This window comes from Rhinoderma darwinii, chromosome 9 (assembly GCF_050947455.1).
Source record: "Rhinoderma darwinii isolate aRhiDar2 chromosome 9, aRhiDar2.hap1, whole genome shotgun sequence".
Classification (NCBI taxonomy): domain Eukaryota; kingdom Metazoa; phylum Chordata; class Amphibia; order Anura; family Rhinodermatidae; genus Rhinoderma; species Rhinoderma darwinii.
The window spans coordinates 89174467-89200074 of NC_134695.1; the positions used below are offsets into that span (position 1 = coordinate 89174467).

Genomic DNA, 25608 nt, shown 5'->3' on the forward strand with positions numbered 1-25608 from the left:
GGCCCTGCTCGGCATCCGTAGTTGAATATCAAAGATGGCCGCGCACGATAGCGATGAAGAAGAGGATTTTGTCACCTACGGGAAGTCCCTGGAACTGTACGAAGAGGGTAAGGGGGATTGTCAGGAGCTCGGCAGTGTGGGGACGATTCTAGGGAGACATTGGAGCGATCGTTCCGCTGCTATCTTGGCTCTAGTTGTGTGGTGGGGGCAAAGCGATGGGGGAGGGGAGCATGTGTTGTTTTTTTTTTTTTTTTTAATTCTTTATTCATAATACAATATTAGCAATAAACAAGAGCGGGATAAAGTTACAGCCGCCTGTCATTGTATGTTATTTCCGGCATACTGCATGATGACGTCACATGAAAGATTTGTTGTTGTTTTGATACTTTTTATCCTGGTCCCGGAGGGATTCATTGAACTTTTTATATCTATCATATATATATTACAGTCTATCAGTGTGTTTGGGACAACTTTGTGATTACATTTTATTAAAAATAATTTTTCCTTTTTGAGATACAGCTGCTTTATATCTTGTATCCATCAGGTCAGCGGTACTGACGGGTTCGGTTTCAGCGGGTCACACAGGATCGAGCTGTTACCGGTCATATCTAAGTTCATAACTTAGATGTGATCAATTACAGGTGGATTCTGCGTGTCAGGGACCCACCGGACCCGCTGTCAGTGAACCCGTCAGTGCCGCTGACCTGACGGATACAGGACTCGGTGCACGATACAAAGCAGCTGTATCTCAAAAAGTAAAAATAATTTTTAATAAAATGTAATCACAAAGTTGCACCAATCACACTGATAGACATTTTTATTAAAAGGTGTACATAACTTTTATAAGTCTGTCCTCAAAAGCTGAACATACACTCAGAGGGGCACTGCCCTATGGTCTGCGCCAGTCATGAAGTCATAAACGCTGCCTTCAAATACCAACCATGCCTCCGTAACCGCTCCGGCTGAATTGCTTTATAATGAACTAGCCAGCGTGCCCCTTTGGCATGGACGATGCCGTACTCCATTATTTGACTTGTCTGCACCTGTTTTTGCCGGTAGGTTAGACTATTTACTATGGTATTCCTGTTTCCCCTTCATTGTCTCCTGAAGGTGTTGATAAACCAGTCCCATCATTTATACATCATTTTTTTTTCTTTTATAAATTCTGTTTTTCTTATTAGAAAAGGTAATAGAAGAGCCAAAAACGAGTTCACAACTTATTGACCTACCATAAAAGTTAGGCCTCATTCACCCGAGCGCGAATCACGTCCGTGTGCTGTGCGTTGAAACCACGCGCAGCACACGCACCCATTGAATTCAATAGGGCCGTTCACACATGCGAGAGTCCACTGCGTGTCCTATATTGGTGCGTTATCACGCCCCTATTGAAGTCAATGGGTGCGTGAAAACCCCGCACCGCACATGCGTGTTCGGTGTGCGATTTGCGCATCAATTCAGTTTAAAATAATTGAAAAAATAAAAAACGTTCTTTGCGAGTGCGTGAATAACGCATGCCACTCGCAAACCACACTGATGCATAACGCCACACGCACAGACCAGATTCACGCGCGTTTTTCACGCGTGTGAATCGGATATGCTCGTGTGAATAAGGCCTTAGAGTGTTTGACAATGCAAATCATCTTACTAGTCCATTTAGAATGGACTGGGAGAAACCTGAAGAGGGGGGGGGGGGTAAGGATGACCGGGCGTACCTCAGTACCCTTCTAGTAAACCTCTCCTCCCCCCCCATACCGGGTACAGCTTTAGGACAACAAGGAGACGTATTCAAGCGAGTTCCCAAAGTTCACCCAGTGAAACCAGGAGTGCATGAATTTGTCGTGTGCGTCCTTTAGGCTAGATTCAGACGGGCGTTGCGCATCTCGGACGTGAAAAACTGGCGTTTTTGACGTCCGAGGTGCATCCGTGCTAGCGCGTCCCGCAGCGCAGATCACGCAACCCCCATAGGACATGTCCTATATTCTCACGGACCCTTCACACGCTTAGTTGAAACAACGGCCGAGTGAACGGCCACATTGAATTATATAGGTCCGTGTGATGGCCGTAGTTTCAACAGTCGTCACACGGACGTAATACACGTTGGTCTGAATAAGGCCTTCGAGGGGCCGTGAGCTCCTCCGTGCGTTTCACCTCCTGGATCTTCTGAAACCCAAGGCGCATTGTAGGTGGGTCAACTTGTTTCCACAAGGCCGGGACACATGCGTGGGCCATGTTGGCTAAGTGACGTACAACCGGTTGTTTTTTTTTTTTGGTATCTAGAGATAGGGATGTCACACAGATGGAGCAGGAAGAAGTCAGTAAACTTTGAGGTGACGGGCCAGACATCGTCCCAGAAGGTGGTCAGCCTGGGGCAATTCCAAAAGTTATGCAAGAGATCACCTACCTGGGTACCACATCTCCAGCACAGGGGGGGAGACCTCGGGGTAAAAACTATGGCCTTTGGAGGGGACTCTGCACCATCTCGTCAGTATCTTGAAGTCTGCTTCCTGTATTCTACTTGATATTGAGGCTTTATGTGTCCTGGTGTACGTCCGAGTACAGTCGTCAGCTGCAAAGGTGAGGTTAAAGGGGTTGTCCGAGATAAAAGGACTACGTGTTAATGCTTGTAATTAATTAATATAAATACATTTGCACTTCCATTTTCCAAAGTGGCCCCGTTTCCAGATCCTGCCAGGGGGTACTTGACGGGTGACGTCACTCTCCGGCCGCTGTGTTGATCTTCAATTATTTTCCGGGTATACGAAACGTCACTTGTGACGTGCCGAGTATGGGCTGTTCTGCTGTACCGCCCGTAACGCGCATGCGTGGTCCCTTCTGTTCTCGCTGTCGCTGCTGTTCTCGAGATAACAGCAGGACCCGCGTGTCACGGGCGGTACAGCAGAGCAGCCCATACTCGGCACGTCACAAGTGACGTTTCGTATACCCGGAAAATAATTGAAGATCAACACAGCGGCCGGAGAGTGACGTCACCCGTCAAGTACCCCCTGGCAGGATCTGGAAACGGGGCCACTTTGGAAAATGGAAGTGCAAATGTATTTATAGTAATTAATTACAAGCATTAACACGTAGTCCTTTTATCTCGGACAACCCCTTTAAGGTCCGGCACCCATTTGGACAAATATGGAGGGTGTGAGTCCTCTGCTGGCGAATTCAGCAGGGTATATGTTAGAGAAATGGTGTGGCGCGAGTGTCACGTCCTGGTGCAGAGGTTTTTAAATGCTGTCATTTATCATGAAATGTGTTTTATTTGATTAGGAGAACGGCCCAAGAAGCCAATACCCCTCCAGGATCAAACGGTGAAAGATGAGAAGGGGCGCTATAAACGTTTCCATGGCGCCTTCATGGGAGGCTTTTCTGCAGGATACTATAACACGGTTGGCTCAAAAGAAGGTGAGTCCTCGTATTCTTATTTTAAAATGAGCAGAATTTGGCATTCTGGTTAAATAGAAGACGTCTTAGGCCGGATTTAAACGAGCATGTGCGTTTTGCGCACGCAAAAAACGCGGTGTTTTGTGCGCGCAAAAGGCACTTAACAGCTCCGTGTGTCATCAGCGTATGATGCGTGATTTTCGCGCAGCCGCCATCATTATGACACTCCGTTTGGATGTTTGTAAACAGAAAAGCACGTGGTGCTTTTCTGTTTACATTCAGAGTTAGACAGCTGATTCGCGAACCACACAGTTCGCACGGAAGTGCTTCCCTGCGGCATGCGTGGTTTTCACGCACCCATTGACTTCAATGGGTGCGTGATGCGCGAACAGCGCACAAAGATAGGACATGTCGTGAGTTTTACGCAACACACTTGCGCTGCGCAAAATTCACGCACTGTCTGCACTGCCCCATAGATTAATATAGGTGCGTACGACACGCGTGAAAAGCACGCGCGTATATTACGCTCGTGTAAATGATGCCTTAGTGTAACGTTTTCTCCTTTAAGTAGCCGGAGTCTATATAGGTTTGTAGATTGCCGTGTTGTAATCATTTGTTTCTTGTTTTTTAGGTTGGACGCCGTCAACGTTTGTATCTTCTCGTCAGGGGAAGTCGGAGAAGAATGTCAGTAGACCGGAGGATTTTATGGATGATGAGGTATAAAAAGGACACCATAACTTGTGAATTCATAGTATGACATATTAAAGGGTTAACCATAAATATAAGTGTCGTTTTCTGGCACGTTGTCGACCGGTCTATGTCGCTATTGATCAGTATAATCTGTTCCTGGGAAAGCTGGGAGACCACCAATATGTCTGCGGTTTTACCTCGCACAAGGGTTGTCACCCAGCCTTATCCTACTCCTGAATTGTATGTCTACTTAGTCACATGATGCTATATTGCTCCATATTTAAAGGGGTTGTATAGTATTTAGAAAAACCTGGCTGCTTTCTTCCAGAAACAGCGCCACACCTGTGCGAGGGTTGTGTCAGGCATTGCAGCTCAACATTATTGAAGTGAATGGGGCTGAGTGGCAATACCACACACAACCCCGTGCACAGGAGTGACGCTGTTTATGGAGGAAAGCAGCCATGTTTATCTAATTATGAAAAACCCCTTTAAACACATCTGTCATTCAGGATCCCCAGAAAGCTGGGTAACCGTAAATCCACTTAATTTCACTTGTTGGTTCAATCAGCCGTTTCTTTGTAATGTCTAAGAAGCTGGGTGATGACCAATAAAACCACCAATTATAGCTGCCGCAGAGGTTGTCCTTGTCTCCCATATTACATAGTAAAGTGTAGAAAGATGGTCGCTGCTCATGTTCCGCCATTGAGACCTACTAGATCTTGTTGGCTGAGCTGATTGGTCTTCAAAAGAACCGATGTCTCCCCAAGTGTCAATGACAAATCTCCTTGTCAATCGGTCATCATCGGTGGAAGCTGAATGACTATATAACTTTATTTGATTTACAGGATCTCGGTGAGTTTGGGATAGCGCCAACGGAGATAATGACTACCGACGATTTTGCGTCCAAAACCAAAGACCGAATCCTGGAAAAAGCCAGAGAGCTTGCGTCAGTCACCGCACCAATCCCAGGAGCGACCATACTGGAGGATCTAATATCTCCGGCAAAGTACTTAAACCTTTATATCGAGTCAGCATAGGTTTCAGCATTACCAACGTTGTACTAGTCTTAAAGGGATCGTCCATGAATTTAAAGGCGCATTCCAGATTTTAATATCTAAAGTGCCATTTTCAATATGACTGCTTGCTGTCAGTGAATGGGGGACCATTATGCATTTGTTACCTAGATCTAGGAAATTTTACCTATCTGGCTGTAGGTATGTGCTGTGAATTTGCCCCCCGCCCCCAGATGCAAGGGTAGATTAATCAAATTCAAATGGTGACCTGTGCTTTTCTATTATCTTCAGGATCACAATAGGAGTGCAGCTGTTGCGTCAGATGGGGTGGAAAGAAGGGCAAGGAGTGGGGCCCAGGATAAAGAGGAGAGCTCAGAAACAAAAACCTGGTAGGTGGAACGATACTGAACGCAAAAAACGAAGGCATTGCACAGGCGACCGTATTGCGGTTCCTTGTTGTATGGATCCGTGATATGGATATGGGCCCGTGCTAAACCGCTACAAAACTGAAGGTGCACACATTATTTTATTTTTTTCTCACTTTCGTATCTATAGGGAATCAATATGAAAAATAATTGGGGTTACACCGTTTCATAATGTGTTATGAGATATATTTTCCACTAGAGGCATTTGCTTAAAGGGGTTGTTCATGCATGGGGCGGTTTTTCGTATTGACCTATCCCCAGCATAGTTCATCGGTATATTATCGGTGGTGTTCTGACTCCCGGACCCCACACCGATCAGCTTTTCCGGGTGCCACCACGCGCCGAATACTATGCAGGGTCGTGCTGGAAGCAGAAGACTGACCAAAGCACAGCGGCTGTTCTGCAGCTCTGATCTGAATGGAACTGCAGTAATCCAGCACGGCCGCTATATACAGTGACCGGAGCCATCTCCTTCCAGCACCGGCCACTTCATAGCCTCCTGCGCCCGGAGGCAGCTGTAAAAGCTGACCGGTGCGGGATCCGGGTGTCGGACCCCACTGATAATATACTGATGATCTATGCTGAGGATGTATGATGAACCACCAGGTGCCTGGCCAGGTGAGAATACAGTGTCTCACAGAGAAACGCCATACAGAGGCACATGGGACTCTGCCTGGCCGGTATCATGAAATTTCGGCCTGTCATTTTATCACATGACCACAAATTAAGAATGCCATATAGATTTTTCTCCTATGGTATGTCGTTTACCTCCGGGGTGTGCACGCTGAACCTCCGAATCGATGCACATTTGAAACCTTATATATGAGTAAGTGATATAACTTTTTATTACCTCTTATTAGAGACACATTTTATAAAACTGGACAACCCCTTTAATTGTGTAAGGAATGTAGTCATGTTTTACAGGCCGCCTATGTTCTCTTTAGTATAAATAAGGATCTCGCTGGAGGATAATACACATTTTTATAGGAAAACTACGACCTGTTTATGAACGATCAGCAATGCATGACTTCCGAGCGACCGTTGTGGGTGAGGCTGTTCTGCTGCGTAGGAATTCCTGCACTGATTCATCTGCATTTGTAAGAGAACATTTATAGTAACATAAACACCTCATAAAACAAGTGTCCTCTACATATATTCTTCCGTTACATGGACGGGTAGGCAGGTAATCCATGAATATGCTATTTATATAGTGAAGGTCATACCGGGCCACTCTCTGTCATATCTTTATGTGCATCTTGCAGATTGTCGGCTTCTCTTATAAACAGGTCTGGCATGGCAGGAATGGATCTTGTTTTTCTGCATATTTGTAATTTAATAAGGGACTTATAATTCTGTACTGCGACCATCCGGTAATCCAGAATGTCTAATAGTCTGACACAAACATTGACTAAAGTTTTGTTTTATTTTATATATTTTTTTATTAAAAATGATTTTAACTTTTTTGAGATACAGCTGCTTTGTATCCTGTATACAGAGCAGCTGTATCGTGCGCTGAGAGCTGTATCTGTCAGATCAGCGGGACTGACGGGTTCGGTGCAGCGGGTCTCTGACACGCAGGATTCACCGGTTATCCATCACATCTGTTATGAACTTTAGATGTGATCGGTAACTGCTGCATGCAGGACCTGCTGTCACTGAACCCGTTAGTCCCCCTGATCTGACGGATTCAGGTTTCAGCGCTATATACAACTGCTCTATATACGGGATACAAAGCAGCTGTATCTCATAAAGTAACATTTTTTAATAAAAAGTATTTGGAAAGTTGCACAAAACACACTGATAATTTCTTTAAAAAAAAAAAAAAAAGATTTTAAAGGTGTACAAAGCTTATAAGGCATTGTCCACCTTTTTGAAGGTAATGGAGAGGAGGGGTCTCCTGCTTGATTGGACGCCATGTAGTACATAACTTCTCTCCTTACACATGCGCTAACGTCTGATCACCAGGGGTGGGACAAAACCCCCTCCTGCTATCCGCACGTCGTCCAGGGAACTGCTGCAACTGAGCAAACCCTTTAATGTAGGAGAAAGGTGATCACTGTAAAAATATATTTTTTTCCCTCCTAATAAACTTGTGTTTAACATGTAATAAACATCAACTCTTTTCTATGTGAAGATAATACTGATCAAAAATAACTTTTGTCTTATTTGCTAATATTCTCCCATGATGCATTGCTTTTGCTGATAAGTATTAAAGCTTGGGAAGAACCTTGCAGGTGGAATAAGGAGGGATCCAGAGGGGCGCCCCTGTTACATTCATCCTTTCCTCTTCAGTTAGACCATTAGGGCTTGTCCACACGTAACAGAATTTTCTGCAGCAATTCCGCAGAAAGTAGCAGAAACTGCGCTGCGGAAAAAACGCACCACTTCCTGCAGTTTTTACTGCAGAAAATGGTGCGGATTTTGCGGCATTTTTCTCAATGTTGGGGGATGATGACAACTCTTCTGAAAAACGCAGCAATTCAGTCTACTTTCCGCAGCAGGAATTAACACGCTGCGGTACGAAAAATACGCACCGCAGGTGAATTTCTGCGCGAAAATTTTCCGCAGCGTGTGGATCAGATTTGTTCATTCTCACCCACTTTGCTGCTACTGTATTCTGCGTTGTGTTTTCCGTCCGCAATTCCGGATGGAAAATAGGCAGCAATTCCATTACGTGTGGACAAGCCCTTAGGCCCTGTTCACACTGGTTTTTTTTTTGGCGCGTAAACCGCGCCAACAGACGTCCAGAAGCGCCTCCCATTGATTTCAATGGGAGGCGGAGGTGTTTTTCTTTTCCTGTGAGCGTTGACATCCAAGGGAGGCAGAGAAAGCGGTTTCCGCTGCGTTTTTTGCCCGAGGCGCTCGATGGCTGTGGCTAAAAAAATGCCCCGAAAAACGTGGCAAAGAGAGTGCAGGCGGGCTAAAATCTGCCTCAAGGATTTTTGAGGCAGAGTTTTCCGCCTTCAAAAAAAAACTGTGTGAACAGGGCCTTAAAGGTCACAGCTGCTTGGCACTCTTGCCGGATCTGACGTCGGGCATGGAGAGACGCAGGTGGCACGCTGGGCAGTACAGATGCTGAGGCCACCATGCAGCATCAGAGGTGTTTCGTGTACGGCTCCTATTTATTAGAATAGGATCCATGCACAGCGCTCCTTAGGCATTGTAAAGCTGCCTCGGCTGCTATACCTTCAAGCGTGCTCCCTGCGTCTCTCCATTTCTGATGTAAGGTCGTGCAAGAAAGCGAAGAAGCCGTGAACAATTGTTTATATATCCTTTTAAGGTCATTTAAGGTATTTTATTTTTACGGCTACGATTATATCTATTCATTATAGACCGAGGATTGTCAGGTTTGACTGTTATTTTTGCTTTTCAGGAGGTAATGTGAAGACGTATGGCTGTGTGCTGCCTCCTACGGGCTCCGAGGAATCTGAGGTTTGTTATCATAATTAACATTCTTTTGCAAAAGAGCAAGTTCAGGGGGCCCTTCTGAGTGTAGAGCTGTTACTCATCAGAACTGCTGCCTTGTAATGCCATCTAATCCAATGCTGCATTCACGGTTGTGTTAGTTGTCATTGAACCAGCAGGATATGCTTAAAGATGTGCGTTCTAAAGACTGCAGAATTATGACTGCAGCTCTGGAGTATAATAACCATAAGAAATGTATGTACACATTAACTTCAGCAGATTAGTGAGAGCAGCTCTGGAGTAAAATACAGGATGTAACTCCGGATCAGTACGGGATAAGTAATGTAATGTATGTACACAGTGACTCCACCAGCAGAATAGTGAGTGCAGCTCTGGAGTATAATACAGGATGTAACTCAGGATCAGTACAGGATAAGTAATGTATGTACACAGTGACTCCACCAGCAGAATAGTGAGTGCAGCTCTGGAGTATAAGGATGCAGTCACATGCGGCAGGTTTTGTTGCCAAAATTTTCAGTGATTGAAAATCAGTTCCATCTATCTGAATGGGGCTGTTTCTGCAGCAGGTGCGTAGATTTCTGCACATTCCATTCAGATGAACTGGACTGAATTTTCAGTTGCAAAATAAAGTCTGCCGCCTGTGACTGCACCCTCATACAGGCAGGATCAGTACTGCAATGTATTTACATAGTGACTCAACTTTTTTGTAGATTAATTTTATATGTAAACTAAAATTGTGGATATCGGACAAGATCGTGAACTCTTCCCTTCACTGACCCACAGAATGAAGAGGATGACTACGTACCTGAGAATATTACATTTGCACCAAAAGACGTGACTCCCATTGATTTCACAGTAAAAGACGATGTCCATGGTCTGGGCTACCGAGGCCTAAATCCTGGTCAAGCTTTGTTTGGTTCTCTGGACACACATATGAATCTATTCAGCGATGCCTCAGAGAAGACAAGCAATCTACTTGGTGAAGTGCGACACAGCAAAGGGAGGAAGGTTGGAATCTCTGGCCAGGTAAGATACAGGTTATTGCCACGGATAGATATCCACGAGAATGACATTGAGGGTTTATAATGCTAGACCGCTCCCATATAATGTTATTTTTGCTTGTTAGGCTGAGTTCACACGTCGCGGATTTCACGCAGATTTTCAGCGCAGATTTTACACTTTGCAATGCAAAAGGGTGAGATCTGCGTCGAAACCGCAATAAAATCTGCGACAAATCCGCAACGTGTGAACTCAGCCTTACTGCTGTACACCATTGCCTCTATTTCTGGCAGGCTTTTGGTGTTGGCGCAATGGAGGATGACGATGACGATATTTACGGTGTTGACCCCTTGTCAAAATACGATACGGTCCTGCGAGAGGAGGAGACCGGAGATGGACTCTTTGGATGGACGGCACCAAAAGAGTATAAAAATAAAAAAGGTAATAGTCAACACTGAGATCCGAGCAGCAAAGTATATTGTGGGAGACGACGCTTTTGGATCCTGCAAAAAAAGTTAATTCCATATGGCATACATTATTTTTTTTTTTAACACTGGCCTGTCTATGTTGAATGCCACTGTTAGGCATTGATCACAGCCCACGTTTTAGCGTATACATCCGGAGCTTTTTCCTGACCTATTCGCTAAGCAAAGGAAATAAACGGGTTGTGCTCGTAGCCAATGAGTCTCAACAAACTTGTGTAGCCTGACCCTGCAGTCGTGTGTTACTCCCTTCTATCTGATCCCTCTTCTACTGGATGTAGGATGTGAAGAAGAGCGGGAGAGGGATTGAAGTAACACATGACTTCAGAATCGGACTACTCATAAAGTCGTAGTCTGTAACCATGAAGAGACAAAGGCCTGCATAAGAGCTGTGTACATAAAATAATCTGAGCTTTTTAATGAAGACTTTTTTTATTTTAGATGAATTAGAAAAGTAAAAAATTAGTTATAAAAGTATACACACCCCTGTAAGTAAATTACTGCCCTTAAATTGATTTTAATATTGTGATAAAAAAAAGGAAACCTTAAAGGGGTTATGATAGTTCAGAAAACCTATTTTCATATATCCTATTAGGGAATTCTAAAACGGTGTAATACTTCATTTCTCCTGTGGTGGCGCTGCAGGGAAATCGATCACTTACTGCCAGGTTTTCCCATAGATTACAGCTGATCGCTGGGGGTCCCAGCAGGAGGACACTTTTTGATCTGCTTATTGTCAAGGGACCCTTCTAACAAGTAGGGATTGTCCAAAGCGGAGAACCTCTTTAACGCTCCGCACTACAACCACCTATCTGTGGCCTGTTATGGGGAGAGATTTGTAAAGCGCGGGTCTTGTATAAGGGCAGCTGTGGTGTCTCTGTAGTACAGCAGGGCAGTAATCTTTTCGGCAGCCTCTTTCTTTCACACACATCCAGACTGGTGAGCGCTGTGTGCCAAGCGCTTGTATCAACAGAGGTGTGCCCATTGTTGTGTTTATTTGCGTAGCTGTGGGCAGCAGAGTGTTTGCAGTGCACTCGTGTTTACATCTCCTCTCTTTCCGTAAACCACAGCTGGCAGGTTAACTCTCTCCTTGCCAGAAAATAAGCAAGAAATGCACATCCGACCGTTCTGTACCGGAACTATTTTGAGCTGCCAGGATCTAATGAGACCTTTTCACCACTAGGGGCCTCACCCTGCATTACTTTTGAGTTCTTATTCATTCTTTAATGTCCGTTTTTCATCCTGTGCTCCTTGTAGTACTACGTGGTCTCCCGTTCAATGTCACACCATGGAATTCAAGGTTTTAAGTTTTATAGAGCAAGATCCACTCTTTGCATCATCTAAGTGGAGCCAAGGGGGGGGGGGATTCATTGATGTCCATTGTGGAAGTCCAGCAAAAAGAGACTTCAGAGGCTGTCCGCATGGCAGGGTCCCTGACGATAAGCTGATTACAGGTGGTCCTGCTGCTAAGACCCCCAGCGATCAGCTGTTATCTGTGGAGGAACCCGACAGCAAGCGTTCATTTTCCCTACAGCTCCACCACAGGGGAAATAAAACATTACACCGTTCCAGTTGAAATCAACGGGCTGTCGGTGATATGCCGAGTCCACCAGAACAAGAAATAAATTCTTGAATTGAAATTCGTTTTTTAAACCAGGCTCTGTTCACATTTGTGCTCCAATTTACGTTTTTCTGTTACATCAGGGGAACAGAATAATATGGAAAATTGAAGCGCCGGATACATCGCATGACCGAAAACCAACTGCGCCTGTAAGAACACGTTGGCGGCTTTATTGGGTTTTCGTCAGGTTTCTATCATTTTACCGGAAAAAATAGCAATACATGCTACGCTATTTTGCTAAGCAAAAATGATAGAATCTGCGACGGAGACTCCTAACAAAGCCTCTGACAGATGTGAACAGAGACTAACCCATTTAGTGTCAATTCACACGATGCGTATTACGTGCGGTATTGCCGCAGCGTAATACAGTACCAGCCCAGCGTAGACCATGAGATTCCAGACCACGGCATGTAAATTTCTCGCGATTCTGCTCGCGAATTCTATACCTGTAGTTCTACAGAAATATTCAACAAACCCCTCCGCATGAAAACGCAGACATTTACTCAGAAAAACGTAAAAACCCACTCCGAAAAGCGCATAAAAATACGCACCTTCAGGTGCGTTTTTCCCCTGCAAGTTTCCTGCGGTTTTGCTGCGTTTTTTTCCGTAGCAAAATACGCAACGTGTGCAACTTGTTATCATAATAGCTCTTCTCCAGAAGGCAGAAAACTGTCTTTCTAGCGCCACCTATAGGTTGCTCACCTGTAAATCAATGTAAGTCCGAGTTTTCTTACTTCTGGAGAAGAGCAGTTTTGCAAATTCTATAGTAACAAATAAGTATGAGGATTTCTGAATTATATACATGTTCATAGGGATTAAAAGCCCTAACATGAAATATTTTATTTACATTCTTTTTCTTTTTTCAGTATTTTATTTTTTTACCAAGTTAACAATTGTGTTGTGTTGTCTTTTAGGCTCTTCAAAAGAACTTCAATATATCGGCAAAATGCTGGAAGGCTTTTGTTTGGCAACAGAATCTCCTCCGTCTAAAAAGGTAGATTGTTCATTACAGCGAATGGAATAAAGCCATGCGTTTCTTTTTCTGCTGCCTTGACCCATCTAATTCTGATTAAAGTAGATATCAAGTTGGGGTCTTAAGTGGTTTTACATGGTCAGATATTCGTCGTGTTTGCCTCCTATAACGAGCGCTGATCGGCGCTCGTTTGCTCCCTTCAAAAGGAACACGGATTGTTTATTATGGGGATGAAGGATTATTTGTCCCCATGCATTTGCATCATGTGTGCAGCAAGTCTCCCTGTTCACATGGAGATGTGCTGCTGACTAGCGACCATTTTTTTTGGCCGCACTAGATGCGATCAGCCGATGAAGTAGCGTTTGCTCGTTCATCGGCTTGTCTTTGCCTTGTTTACACAGCGCTCACCCGTGTAAAAGAATCTTGAAAATAAATTGACAAATCCCTACTTTTTGTAAGGACTATCTACTAGTTGTTTTTTTTTTTGTTTTTTGTGTTGTCTGCTTTTTAGCTCTTCTCCATGAGGACACAACTATGATCAGTTACTATAGCTTAGCTGCATCATCTAACAGGAGTTTACTCTACCTCCTCAGCGGCTCAGGCTATTGCACTGTCCCCCATGCTTTACACTGCAGCTTGGCTTGTTCATATTGGCTGCTGGGTGTAAGCAGTACACTGAGAATAATTGATTCCCATTACTTTTAATATCCAATTATTTTTTTCAATATCCTCAGATTTATCCACCTCCTGACCTTCCAAGGAATTATAGACCCGTTCACTATTTTAGACCTGTGCTGGCGGAGAACAGTCAGAATTCTGCTGTTCTTGAGGCCATGATTGGATCCTCCTTGAAACCCAGTGTGACACCCGTCAAAGAGCAGCCGGAAAGCAGACACCAACTTAATTCTTCCCAACGAAGGGAGATGTTGGGAGAAGCGCCACTTCAGGGTGAGTGAGATGAATGCCGGCCGTGTTGCTGCTATTATTATTATTATTAGTAGTTTTTCTTGTTATTTTCATTAATGCCTTTTTTGTGTGTGATAATTTAGGACCCACCTCAGTGCTCGAGCTCCTTTCTGACAAAGACCGGGAGCGAATCCGGGATGTGAAACAGAATCTGGAAGAACAAAGATCCAAGGCGCAGAAACTTGCACAAGAAGCTTTGAAAAACCGTTTCCAGTCCTCGGCTGCGGAGGAGGCGGCCGTAAAGTTCCAGCAGAGTCTTCTTGACCGGCAGTTGGTGCCAGAGGACGCTGAAGAGTTCCGGCCGTTTGAAAAAAATCCAGAAAAACAAAAGAGATATGAAAACTACATTCGGAACCTCCACAAGGGACAGAAAGGTACTAATGACTAATCATTTAAAGGGATTGTCTCATCGCGAACCCCTTGAGATCTCCTGTAGTGATCCGCTGATAACCAAACGCCACAGGTCTGGCTTCACAGTGACCCGCTGACCACTTCTTGCCAGGGGTCCTGCTCCCAAGACTTCCGGCAAACCGCTGATTTTGCCAAGGGAAGTTATCATTAGCTGCTTATGACTTCTGCGGTGGTCGCTACGTGTGTCCATTCAAATAAATAGCTCCCATGTAATACATGAATGGACCGTCCGCCAAATCGAAAGCCGCTGCTTCTTATTGTCTCTTCTGAGTGGCTTATATAGGACCCTCCTCTATGAAGTCTATATGCACTAATAGGTGATAAGACAACCCCTTTAAGATGTACATGTCCATTGTTTCCATTACTGCATAATGGGTGGTAGAACATACTACGCAGGCAATGGGGTCTGATTGCTGAGACCTACACTGATTTAGAAAACAAGGGCGGTCTCGGTGCCTGTTCTCTGTGAAAATTCGGCTGTGCGTATCTAGTGACTCTGGATTCAATTGGAGATCAGTAATCGGGTGAGTGAGAGTTTTTGCGCTCTCTGTATTCCCATTGATTTTAGCAAGACCACCTCCCCACTGACCCCATAACCTCAAGGATCGTATATTTATGGCTTGCCAAAAAAAAAAACCTTTAACTACTCCTACTGGTGTATGTACAATCTAGTACTTAGCTGAATTCTGTCTTTATGCAGACGGCCTTGATGGCTGCCTAGACGCCAAGATGACAGAATGGGAACGTTCCCGAGAGAGAGAGGAGTTCATGCGATCCGCCGCGCTGTATAAACCCACCAACTCCCATCTCTCCTCTCGCTTCACCCGGGCAAAGCATGAGGACGATTCTGACAAAGTTGAAATACCCAGGGATGAAGAGGTATTTTTTTTTTAATTTTTTTTTTGGGGGGGGGACAATACTTTTTAGGTAATCTCTCTTTCCAAACTTAATTTTATTTGATCAGTATTAAAAAAAATAAAAAAAATAATTACCAAACATGATCATATCTTAAAGGGCACGGGGCGATTTTTCATACTGATAAGATCTATAGGATAGATCATAAGTATATGATCGGTGGGGTTCCGACACCCGGACCCCGCACCAATCATCTGTTCCGGGTGCCTCCGGACACCGGGAGTCCGGCTGGAAGGAGATGGCTCCAGTCACAGTATAGCGGCCGTGGTGCAGTGCCGCTGCTCTGCTTCTATGATCGGACCCCCACCGATCATATACTCATGATCTATCTTGTGGTTAGAGCATCTGTATGAAAAATCGCCCTGTGCCTTGACAACCCCTTTTAAAGGGGTATTCTGACTATAGACATTTATATCTGAAAGGCCGAGGTCCCACTACAAACCGTAAAATTTGTGAAATCTGTGTCCGTCCCTGGTTAAGAAGGTGAAGAAATTTGGAGGATTGCATGGAATGAGCAGCATTTATGTTGGTGCAAAAAAATTGCTATCAAATCAATTCCTTCATGGGGTGTTCCGCCCTTTTAAGAAAATGGCCATTCATCTCAAGTGTGCAAAACCAACAAACCGAAATAAACTCGCCTTTTAAATTCTGCATGGCAGGTAACCCCATCCCCCGCAGGGTCTTATTTTTGCAAGACACGCCATGATTTGTCATACTGGATAGTCCGCCATGGCAGCCGATGACTGACCTCCTCAGTGATGTCCGTATGGACGGCACTTTACCAGTAACTGGCTGCTACGGTCACGTGCTCAGCATGACGTCATTGCGCTAACAAAACCCCGCGTGGGACCTCCGCTCCGGCTACGCAGGAATTGCACAGAATTTTAAAGGTGAATATGTAAGTTTGTTTTTACACCTATTAAGATGAATGACCATTTTAAGAATGCGGAATACCCCTTTAATATTTACTATGCAGCTAATCGAGCACGTTTACACGCAAGACGATCGTACGATGCAACAGAAAATGGTCGTGTTGTACGAAAAATCACTACGAGTAAATCCCCCCTTATTCATTCCTCTTGTCCCGCGTTGCTCCCGTCGTCCTTCTCATGCTTCCCATGTTTCCTGCAGGGTGACATAGATGACAAGGCTGCGGCAGTGAAAATGAAAATGTTTGGAAAATTGACGAGGGATAAATACGAGTGGCACCCTGACAGACTGCTGTGTAAACGCTTTAATATCCCCGATCCTTATCCAGGGTAAGCTGCAGGAGAATGTCATTCATACAGCACTCTGCAGGCCCGGGCTTGCCTGTTGGCCCGGTCAATAGAGGGGCAAATCATGAATAGTCTAGACCCTCCAGAAGATTCCAGATTCCTATAGTCGGTTCCTTACTCCCTATTGTAAACCGAGATTTGTGTGTCACTGTATTCAAAGCCCATCTCCACCCAGCGTGAAAATGGTGTCGCTGTTCCCCTGACTACCGTGTATGATTCACTTCTTCTTATCCTTTGTACTGATGGTTTCCTTACCCAAACGGACCTTGAAAGTCAGGCAAAATTGAAAGCAATCTTTTGGATGGAGTTGCCCAATGTTTCCTAGAGTCCCATAATAATCAATACATTTGCCATACATTATAATAATTTAGATGGTTTTTAAATTGCAAGATAAAAAAAGGCGGGGCTATGACAACCTGAAATAAAGAAGATAGTTGTCACCACTATCATAGAGCTGTTTATTCCTAAATTGGGGTTTCATTCAGATGTCTCCAAGAGCTATACACTAACTGAAGCTTATCCATTTCCAACCGTCCGTCCCCCCCCCCTCCCACCACAAAAAGATCCTAACTGGTTCAGAACCAGGCACCGTTTAGCCATTTTTAGCACGCGTTAATTAAACAGCTTTTTAACGTTTCTATTTTGTTGGGCGACGTGAATTTTTTTTATTCTTTTTTTCAAGAGTCCACGCAGGTTTGTTTTTTTACTTTTTCTATATACACCATTTTATTTTTTTTTAGGTTTATAGTTTGAAAAAAAATTATTTACATGAGAAATCGGCCCTCTTATAGTGACTATTGTCACTGTTAGGACTGCGCTGGGTCTAGTTAGACCAATCAGCAGCCTCCTACTGCTGGCATCCTGGCGGTCATATGACCAGTCACATGGGCCAATGAGCACAGAGATGACAGAGGCAGTGAAAACTGCTTCGGTCTTCCCTCCAGGGTCCCTGGTAGTCTTTGAATGTCGGGTGCCAGGATGTCCGTTTTCCAATCGCTCGGGCAGCAAGCTTAAACCCGCGCCATATATATATATATATACCACCTGATTGGCAGCTGGGGTAGGGGTGCTTTTAGTATCATCTAGTAATTGGTTCGGTGGCATACCAGTCCTGTTCCCTACTTTTCCCATGGAGGGTCGCTACCCAATGAGATAGATATTTTTTTTTTTTTATACTTTTATAAAGAATATTTTTGATTTTCAGGTCAACCATCATTGGGCTTCCAAAGGTCAAAAGGGACAAGTTCTCAGTCTTCAATTTTTTAACCGTTCCTGAACCACAACCACCAACTAACACGATTACCTCCGCTAGACCTGAGAAACTACAGCCGACTTCTGAAAACAGTAAGACGCCCTTTCTTCAATCTACTTAAAGGGGTTTTTCACCTTTTAGACATTTAAGGCAAATCGACAGGATATTATATAAATGTCTTAATAGGGAATTGGGGTCTCCTGACACTTAAAGGGTGTGGACACTTTGGCATTAACTTGTTATTTCTTCAATGCATTTAATATAAAAAAAAGTTGAAGCAACTTTGCAAAGAGTTTTTTTTTTAAAACAAAATTTAGACTTGTGTCTTCGTGGTTACAGACTACAAATTAACTTTTGTATGAGGGCTGTATACACAAAACGATACATTGTTTTTTTAAATCAAGTCTATTTGCAAAGCTGCTTATTTTTTAAAATTTAATTTTAAATGCATTGGAGCAATTAAAAAAAAAATAAAAAAAATGGATGCAAAAGTGCACATAGCCTTGAAGTGATGCATATGTGGCATTGCAGCATTTCTTTATTCATTTATATATTCCAGAACCGAAGAGATCATCCAGGTGGGATATGTCGCCTGCTGAAGAAAAGAAGAAAGACTCGATCAGTGAGTTTTTAAGTCTGGCGCGTAGCAAGACTGAAGGAATAAAAGAAGAAACGAGCACAGAGATGAAAGATACTCCGTCTACAGCAGCTGCTGTTGTCCCAACCCAGGTATGTCTACAGGTATGAATGCAAAAGGTTTATAACGGCAGGTTGGTGCTGGAACCAGAGGAAGAAGCGGAAGGCTTTTTTATTTTTTTTTAAATAGTTAAAAATGGCAATATTTATTTTTTATTCAATTTTTCAGCCATTTGTGGTCTTGCTGGTGTAGTAAAGAAACCCCTTAATTGCCAATAAGCAACTAACTGCATTAAATAAATATTCTGGAAAGTTTTGCTATTTTCTTATGTTTATATTTTGTGTATCAATTTTCTCAATCTTCTTGCTTTCTATGAATGGAAATCTGTTTACTCCCTGATAATGGATATTTCTCCTGGCCTTGTCATGATCACACCGTGATAACTGCAGAAAGCCCAGCACCCGTGTGACCTTTTACATAACCAAAACAAATGTTTATCTCCCTGGAAGAAAACCCAAAAAAATTTATATTCAAGAGCTTCAAGCAGAGATCTTAAAGGGAAGGTGTCACGAAATTATTTTTTTTTTTTATATATATAATATTGCTTTTAGTTTGATGTTAAAATTAATTTTATTTGTGATTTTGTGTTGTACTTTTTTCTTTCTTTTTCTTCTCTATGGGGCTGCCATTTTTTTTTCCATCTCTGTATGTGTCGATTAACGACACATACAGCCATGGAATACGGCACATACAGTCCCATAGTGAATGCCAACGGGAGCCGTTCCATTCACTATAGCGTACGCCGTCTGTGTGGGAACAGCGCATGCGCCGCTCCCACACAGACCAAAAGGAAGGTCTTTGGTAGAGCGACATCCGGCTCCATTTTCATGTGGACCGGAAGCCGCGGCCGGACAGTAAGATGACTACTTGCGGTCGCGGCTTCCGGCCATATGTTCAAGACCTCCGGCCATATGCGCAGACTCAAGGATTAGGAGTGGAGGCGGCGGTAGCGGCTGGAGCAGGTAAGTTATGTTTGTGTAAGTGATGTGTGTATTATGTTCATGTGTTATTATGTGTGTATTATGTTCGTGTTATACTGTCTGATTACCACTGTATCTAATCCTCCTACACTGCATTCGCTCAGAAAATGGCGGCACACATTGTAGGAGGTTTGAAGATTCAACCCCCTCCTTCTCCTGGCACTAGCCAGAAGAAGGGAGGGGGGATTGTGTGAGGACACTAGAGAAGAGTGTGTCCACACCAAATTTGCAGCATAAAGCAATGAGGTTGCTTTACCACATTGCCAATGCTGCAATTTTGGGAATTGCTCCCTCTAGTGACCAGCACATGGAAATGTTATAAATTAGAATCTAATTTATAATATTTCCTGACTTGTGAAAAAATTAAAACAATGTGTAATCATTTATATACTAACTGTTTAACTGAAAAAGCGACACATTCCCTTTGTCATTTTAAGGATGAGGGCTTCAATTCAGGACATAGACTGGGAAGAACTAATGTCAAGTAATGGTACAAATGATACATTTATGTTTAAATTAAAGGGTAACTAAACTTTAAGCCATTTTTTAAGTTTTTCCATCGTCACATTCGAAGGGCTATAACTATTTTATTGTTCCGCCGATGCAGTTGTATGAGGGCTTGTTTTTTGCAGGACGACTTGTAGTTTTTATTGGTACCATTTGAGAGTAGATGCGACTTTTTGATCACTTTTTATCACATTTTTTTAAAGTCAGGATTAACAGAAAACAGCAATTTTTCCATTGTTTTTTATTTTATTTTTTACAGCGTTCACCGTGCGGATTAAATAATGTAACCGCTTTATAGTCGGGGTCGTTACGGACGCGGCGATACCAAATATGCGTAACCTTTTTGCTTTATTGTGTTTTTTTAAAATAATAAAGCAGTTTGTAAGGGTAAAAAGTGGGTTCATCCCAGTGTAAGTCCTCTATCAACTCAAGTAGGAGGCAAATACAATTGATCGCTGTCACCGAATCACACGCCATTGATTGTGGACCAGACACCATTTATGTTTTCTCCCATTACTGATATCGCATTTCTTTATCGTGCTAAATGTCTTATTTTTAGGGTCCATCAGGGCACGCAGAGCAGGATTCAGAAGAGGAAGAGAAGAGGCCGTCTATTGATTTGTTTAAAGCAATATTTGCAGAGTCTTCGGATGAGAAATCCTCCTCGTCCGATGAAGAAAGTGACGAGGACTCGTCTCCTCCCAATGCAGACGCTGAAACCAGCAAATCGGAGGCTGCGGCATCATCCAAAGTACAAGGTGACGCGCCGCGACGTTGGCGATCACTCCCTCACTGGATGAAAGGGGCAGTGATAAAAACTTTTTTTTTTTTAACGTTTTGGGTGGAGTCATCCTAAATGAAGACTATTTAAAGGGACACATGCCCTCGGTCTTTAACCCTCCTAGTTTAGAGAGCTGCTGTATAGAGTGGCTCCCGTTCCCGTTTATGCAGAAGAGCAGGTATTGCTCGTTTTGCCTTTTTTAGGTTTTTGCAGTTGGGGTGGAGTGTATTGCACCCAAAGGATTCAACACTGGATTATTTTTGTGGAAGCAATAGCAGAAAGACCAAATAAACCCCCAAAAATGCAGCTTAGATCATTATACAGAATACTGCGTGGTGTTTTCCTGGAATGTTGCCTTAATGTTTGCACTGACAAAGTAAATATTTTATTTGTTTGATTTGGTTTATATGAAGCAATAATTTCTGAAGAAAATGTAAAATTAGATATTAAAAGTCCAAAGAGAATCCAAACAAATACAAAATCGGACCTTTTCGGTAAATCATGCAATAAAAACACCAATGCTCTGGCCCAATTAAAGAAGTCGCCTCATGAAGACCACCCCTACTTAGACCGACCTTCGATGCGCCAAAGAGTGCTGCTCTGGAGGACACGACTGCTCCATGTTCTACCTGGTTGGCTACTCATTTGAATAGTCGGCATGACATTTGACATTTTGCTTGCAGCTCCTTCTATTTGGAGGTTGACTTTATGAGAGAGGTCTAATATCTCCACATAATCTAATTGTTGCTCTGCAGTATTCGCTATTGGTTTAGCACGAAAATCTTAATCCCCCTGTGATCCCTATACTAGAAGTGAGAGGATATTAAATTATGTAGAATCGGAGCGAGATCTTTGTCTGCTACACGTTTTCACAAGAAGTATTTTTATTCACAGAACCTGAATCAACAGTAAAACTTTCAGTTCCTCCTACTGTTCCGCCTGCCGTAAAGGATGATTTGGATAAAATGGACACGGAAGAATTTGGTCCTAAGTTACCGCCTGTATCTGCATCTAGTAAGTCGTTCATCTGGTGCAAAGAAATGGAGGTGTTGTCCCTAGAACACGGGTTGCTGCTTACATTTCCAAATGGGTGTTTTCTAGCGCTGGGTCCGTCAGGTCAGCGGGACTGACGGGTTCAGTGTCAGCGGGTCCTGCATGACTCTGACATGCAGGATCCACCTGTTATCGATCACATCTAAGTTCATAACAGCTCGATCCTTCGTGTCAGTCACACAGGACCCGCTGACACTGCACCCGTCAGTGCTGCTGACCTGACGGACACAGGTTTCAGCGCTAGATACAGCTGCTCTGTATACAAGATACAAAGCAGCTGTATCTCCAAAAAGTAAAAATAATTTTTAATAAAAAAATTAATTGTAGAAAGTTGCCCCAAACACACTGATAGACATATTTATGGAAAAAAATTAATTCAAAGGTGTTCATAGCCTTTAATCTCCATGGTTGCTATTGGCAGCTCCTCATTCATCAGTAATGTATTAGGTGATCGTAAACCACGCCAGGTCTCCATGACAGCACTGCACCTGACCGAAATAAGAAAGGAACAAGTTGTTGTCAGAATCTCTCAGTAGTGCAGCCTCAGGCTTTGGGCCTGTAACAGGACTGTTTTCTAATGTTTTACCTAAGTCTCCTTTAATTTCCATAGGCAGCGAAATTGTTGTGTTTTGGTTTTTTTTCTCTCCCGTCACAAAAATCCAGCAGTATTCTGATTTGTTTACTACAGGTTACACCTCCAATTTAACATTTGCACCAAGTTTTGTTATTATGCCTCGCCGTTCGTTATCACTGGCATCAATGTGTAACTTTTTTTATATTTGCCCCAAATCAGGTGGTCCTGCGATGTCGAGCACTTACTCATCAGGGAGTCTGAATGAACCTAAGAAGCAGAAACATAAAAAACACAAAGAAAAACACAAAGTAAAAAAGGAACATAAACACAAGAAGGAAAAGGTGAGACTGCCTATTGTTTAATCTGTGAAGAGCCAGAATCCCCACTGCCTCCGAAACTACAGCTGTCCATAGACGTAGTGATAGTCATTAACCGTTGTTTTTGGTATGGAGCTGATGTATCAGAGATCTCTTGTAATAAGCTGTGCAGCTCATTACCGATACGTTTTTAGCACCAGTCAAGCAAGCAGAGATCTTAAGTGGTGAGGAATTTAAACTAATATTATTTTGAGAAAATTACAGAATTTATCATTATTTAATCAATCTTTAATTACCTAAAACACGAAAACCCCTTTTAACCTTTGTCTTTAAAGCGAATGTGTCGCTAGAAAAAAATAAATATATATATATATATATATTTTTTTTAGTTAAACTGTTAGTATATAAATAATTACACATTGTTCTAATTTTTTTCACAAGTCAGGAAATATTATAAATTAGATTCTAATTTATAACATTTCCCTGTACTGGTCACTAAAGGGAGCAATTCCCAAAATTGCAGCATTGGCATGTGGTAAAGCAACCTCATTGCTTTATGCTGCAAAATTGGAGAAGACACACTCTAGTGTCCTCACACAATCCCCCCTCCCTTATCCTGGCTAGTGCCAGGAGAAAGGAGGGGGTTGAATGTTCAAACCTCCTACACTGTGTGCTGCCATTTTTTGAGCGAATGCACAGTGTAGGAGGATTAGATACAGTGTTAATCAGACAATATAACCCGAACATACACACACATCACATACACAAACATAACATTACCTGTCGCTGCCGCTCCCTCCGCTCCTAGTCCTTGCTTCTGAACATATGGACGGAAGTCGTCATCTTACTGTCCGGCATGCGCCGTTCCCAAACAGACGGCGTACGCTATAGTGAATGGAACGGCTTCCGTTCGCATTCTCTATGGGGATGTATGTGCCGTATTCCATCTCTGTATGTGTCGTTAATCGACACATACAGAGATGAAAAAAAAAATGGCAGCCCCCATAGAGAAGTAAAAAGAAAAATGTACAACACAAAAACACAAATAAAATTTAATGACATACTAAAAGCAATAACATATAAAAAAAAGGCAAAGCCTTTTGGAGCAGAAAATTTGTAATAATAAAAAAAGATTTTAAAGCTAATCATATGTGGATTTTATTTTGTAATATAGAAGAAAAAACACAAAAAACAAAAGCACAAAAGTAAACAAAAAAGGAAAACCGAGGACAAGAGCTCAGATCATGACAGCAGCGAAAGTCTCAGCGACGCCGAGAACACCGTGGACATAACCCCCAGAGAGCTTCTGAAGAGGTCGGTGGTCTTAAATGATGCAAATAAGTAATATGAGCAACCGTTTCACTTATTATTGTTTTTTAATTCTGCCATTTTTCTCCATTGACGTAAATGGGAACGAATGATGAGAAAACTGGAAGGCGCATCGGGCGTGTAATAAAAAAATACAATAAAAAATCAGCTTGGTTGTCCATTACATTATATAAATGTGTTTGTAGTTTCTTTTTGTGTTTAAAGTCCCATCCACTACAATGAAACCGTTATATGCAATAAAAGTCATAGATGTTGGCTTGTAGCTAATAGATTTGAAAGGACCCTAAACCTTGTGAATAATAAATTTAAATCTTGCCCTCCCTGTTTTGTCAGTCTGCGGTATCTTGTCCGTGTTCCTGAAGCAAATAGTCTTTTACAAATCCTGCAGAGAACAAAGGGGTAAATCTTCAAGTTGATCTATTGAGGTGGGGTGGGGATTACCCAATCTTTTTGTTTTACTGCAGACAGGGCAGAGGGGGGAGGATCCTGCTGCAGCCAGTTGTCTTACAGCCAGACACAGGATATTGAGGGAGACATGGCTGATCCCCTGGGACACATAGAGAAGATTTCTTTATGTATTTTTCATCTTTATTTGTATTAGGAGACCAAATAAGATCAAAAGAGAGGAGGAGATTAGGGCCCCATGCACACGACTGTAGATTTCATCCGTAATTACGGACCCATTCATTTCTATGGTCGACTGACACCTTCCAGTATATTTGCGGGAAGGTGTCCGGCCTGTAGAAACTTTCCGTAAAAAATAGGACATTTCCTTTTTTTTTAAATTTTTTTTATTTTACATACCAGGTTCCTATACTTTATAATGGGAGCACGGTCCTGTCAACAGCTGGCTGTACCCGTAATCACGGACCGTGATTACGGGCACGGTCGTCTGCACGGGGCCTAAGGAAGGAAATGCTGGGATGTTATTTTATATTTTCGACCTTTTTATATGTTTTACTGTTCCTTTTGTAATATATTTTAATGTCCTATTTTGCCTTCTTAGTCTTCTTTTACTCCTCCGTGTATTTGGTAGTAGTGTACAGAATAAGGCCTCATGCACATTACCGTGCATTAATGTCCCCAATTATCCGCATCTTTAGTTTTGCTACGAAAACTGCAAAAATATATTTATTTTGTTATATTTTTTTTTTTCAGGTTAAAAAATCTTCCTATTCCTCACTCCCAGCGATGAGCAACCTATCAGTCAGTGAATGGATCTTCCCGACCCACAAGCTTTCTTTAAATATATTTATATACAAGATCATGGATGTAAATTTGTATATTCTAAGGAAATTCGTTTCTATTAAATAAAATCAGGACTTTGTACTATAATCCCGCCTGCTGCTTGTATTCTATACCTTGTGTTGGTCTATATGTATGATCTGCTACAAGATTGGGCACAACATGGCCAAGAAGTCTGAAAAAATTAGTAGTAACTCAAAACAGACAACCACTTCAATATGGGGCCACAGGACATCCTCCCAAGACCTCTGGCCGGGGGAGGTTGACGTTGGCCACTTATTTTCCTGG

The 25608-nt window shown here is 42.8% G+C and overlaps 1 protein-coding gene and 1 long non-coding RNA gene across 2 annotated transcripts in view; one reads left to right on the forward strand and one right to left on the reverse strand.

Annotated features, from left to right (window-relative positions):
• On the forward strand, positions 1–25410 carry GPATCH1 (G-patch domain containing 1). The gene is made up of 20 exons (XM_075838447.1): positions 1–107; positions 3274–3408; positions 4019–4104; positions 4923–5083; positions 5382–5479; positions 8889–8947; positions 9725–9967; positions 10234–10381; positions 12958–13037; positions 13751–13964; positions 14066–14356; positions 15094–15272; positions 16440–16567; positions 17790–17929; positions 18397–18566; positions 20581–20779; positions 21697–21816; positions 22649–22770; positions 23921–24060; positions 25234–25410. Exons 1-20 carry the CDS (start codon positions 35–37, stop codon positions 25268–25270), a joined length of 2823 nt encoding a protein of 940 aa, XP_075694562.1. The 5' UTR covers positions 1–34; the 3' UTR covers positions 25271–25410.
• Positions 22087–25608, reverse strand: part of LOC142661156 (uncharacterized) — a 6946-nt gene continuing 3424 nt past the window's right edge. Inside the window, exons 2-3 of the long non-coding RNA XR_012850653.1 lie at positions 22442–22696; positions 22087–22343 (exon numbers count right to left, since the gene is read on the reverse strand). This is a non-coding gene — a long non-coding RNA (uncharacterized LOC142661156). The remainder of the gene's footprint in view (positions 22344–22441; positions 22697–25608) is intronic.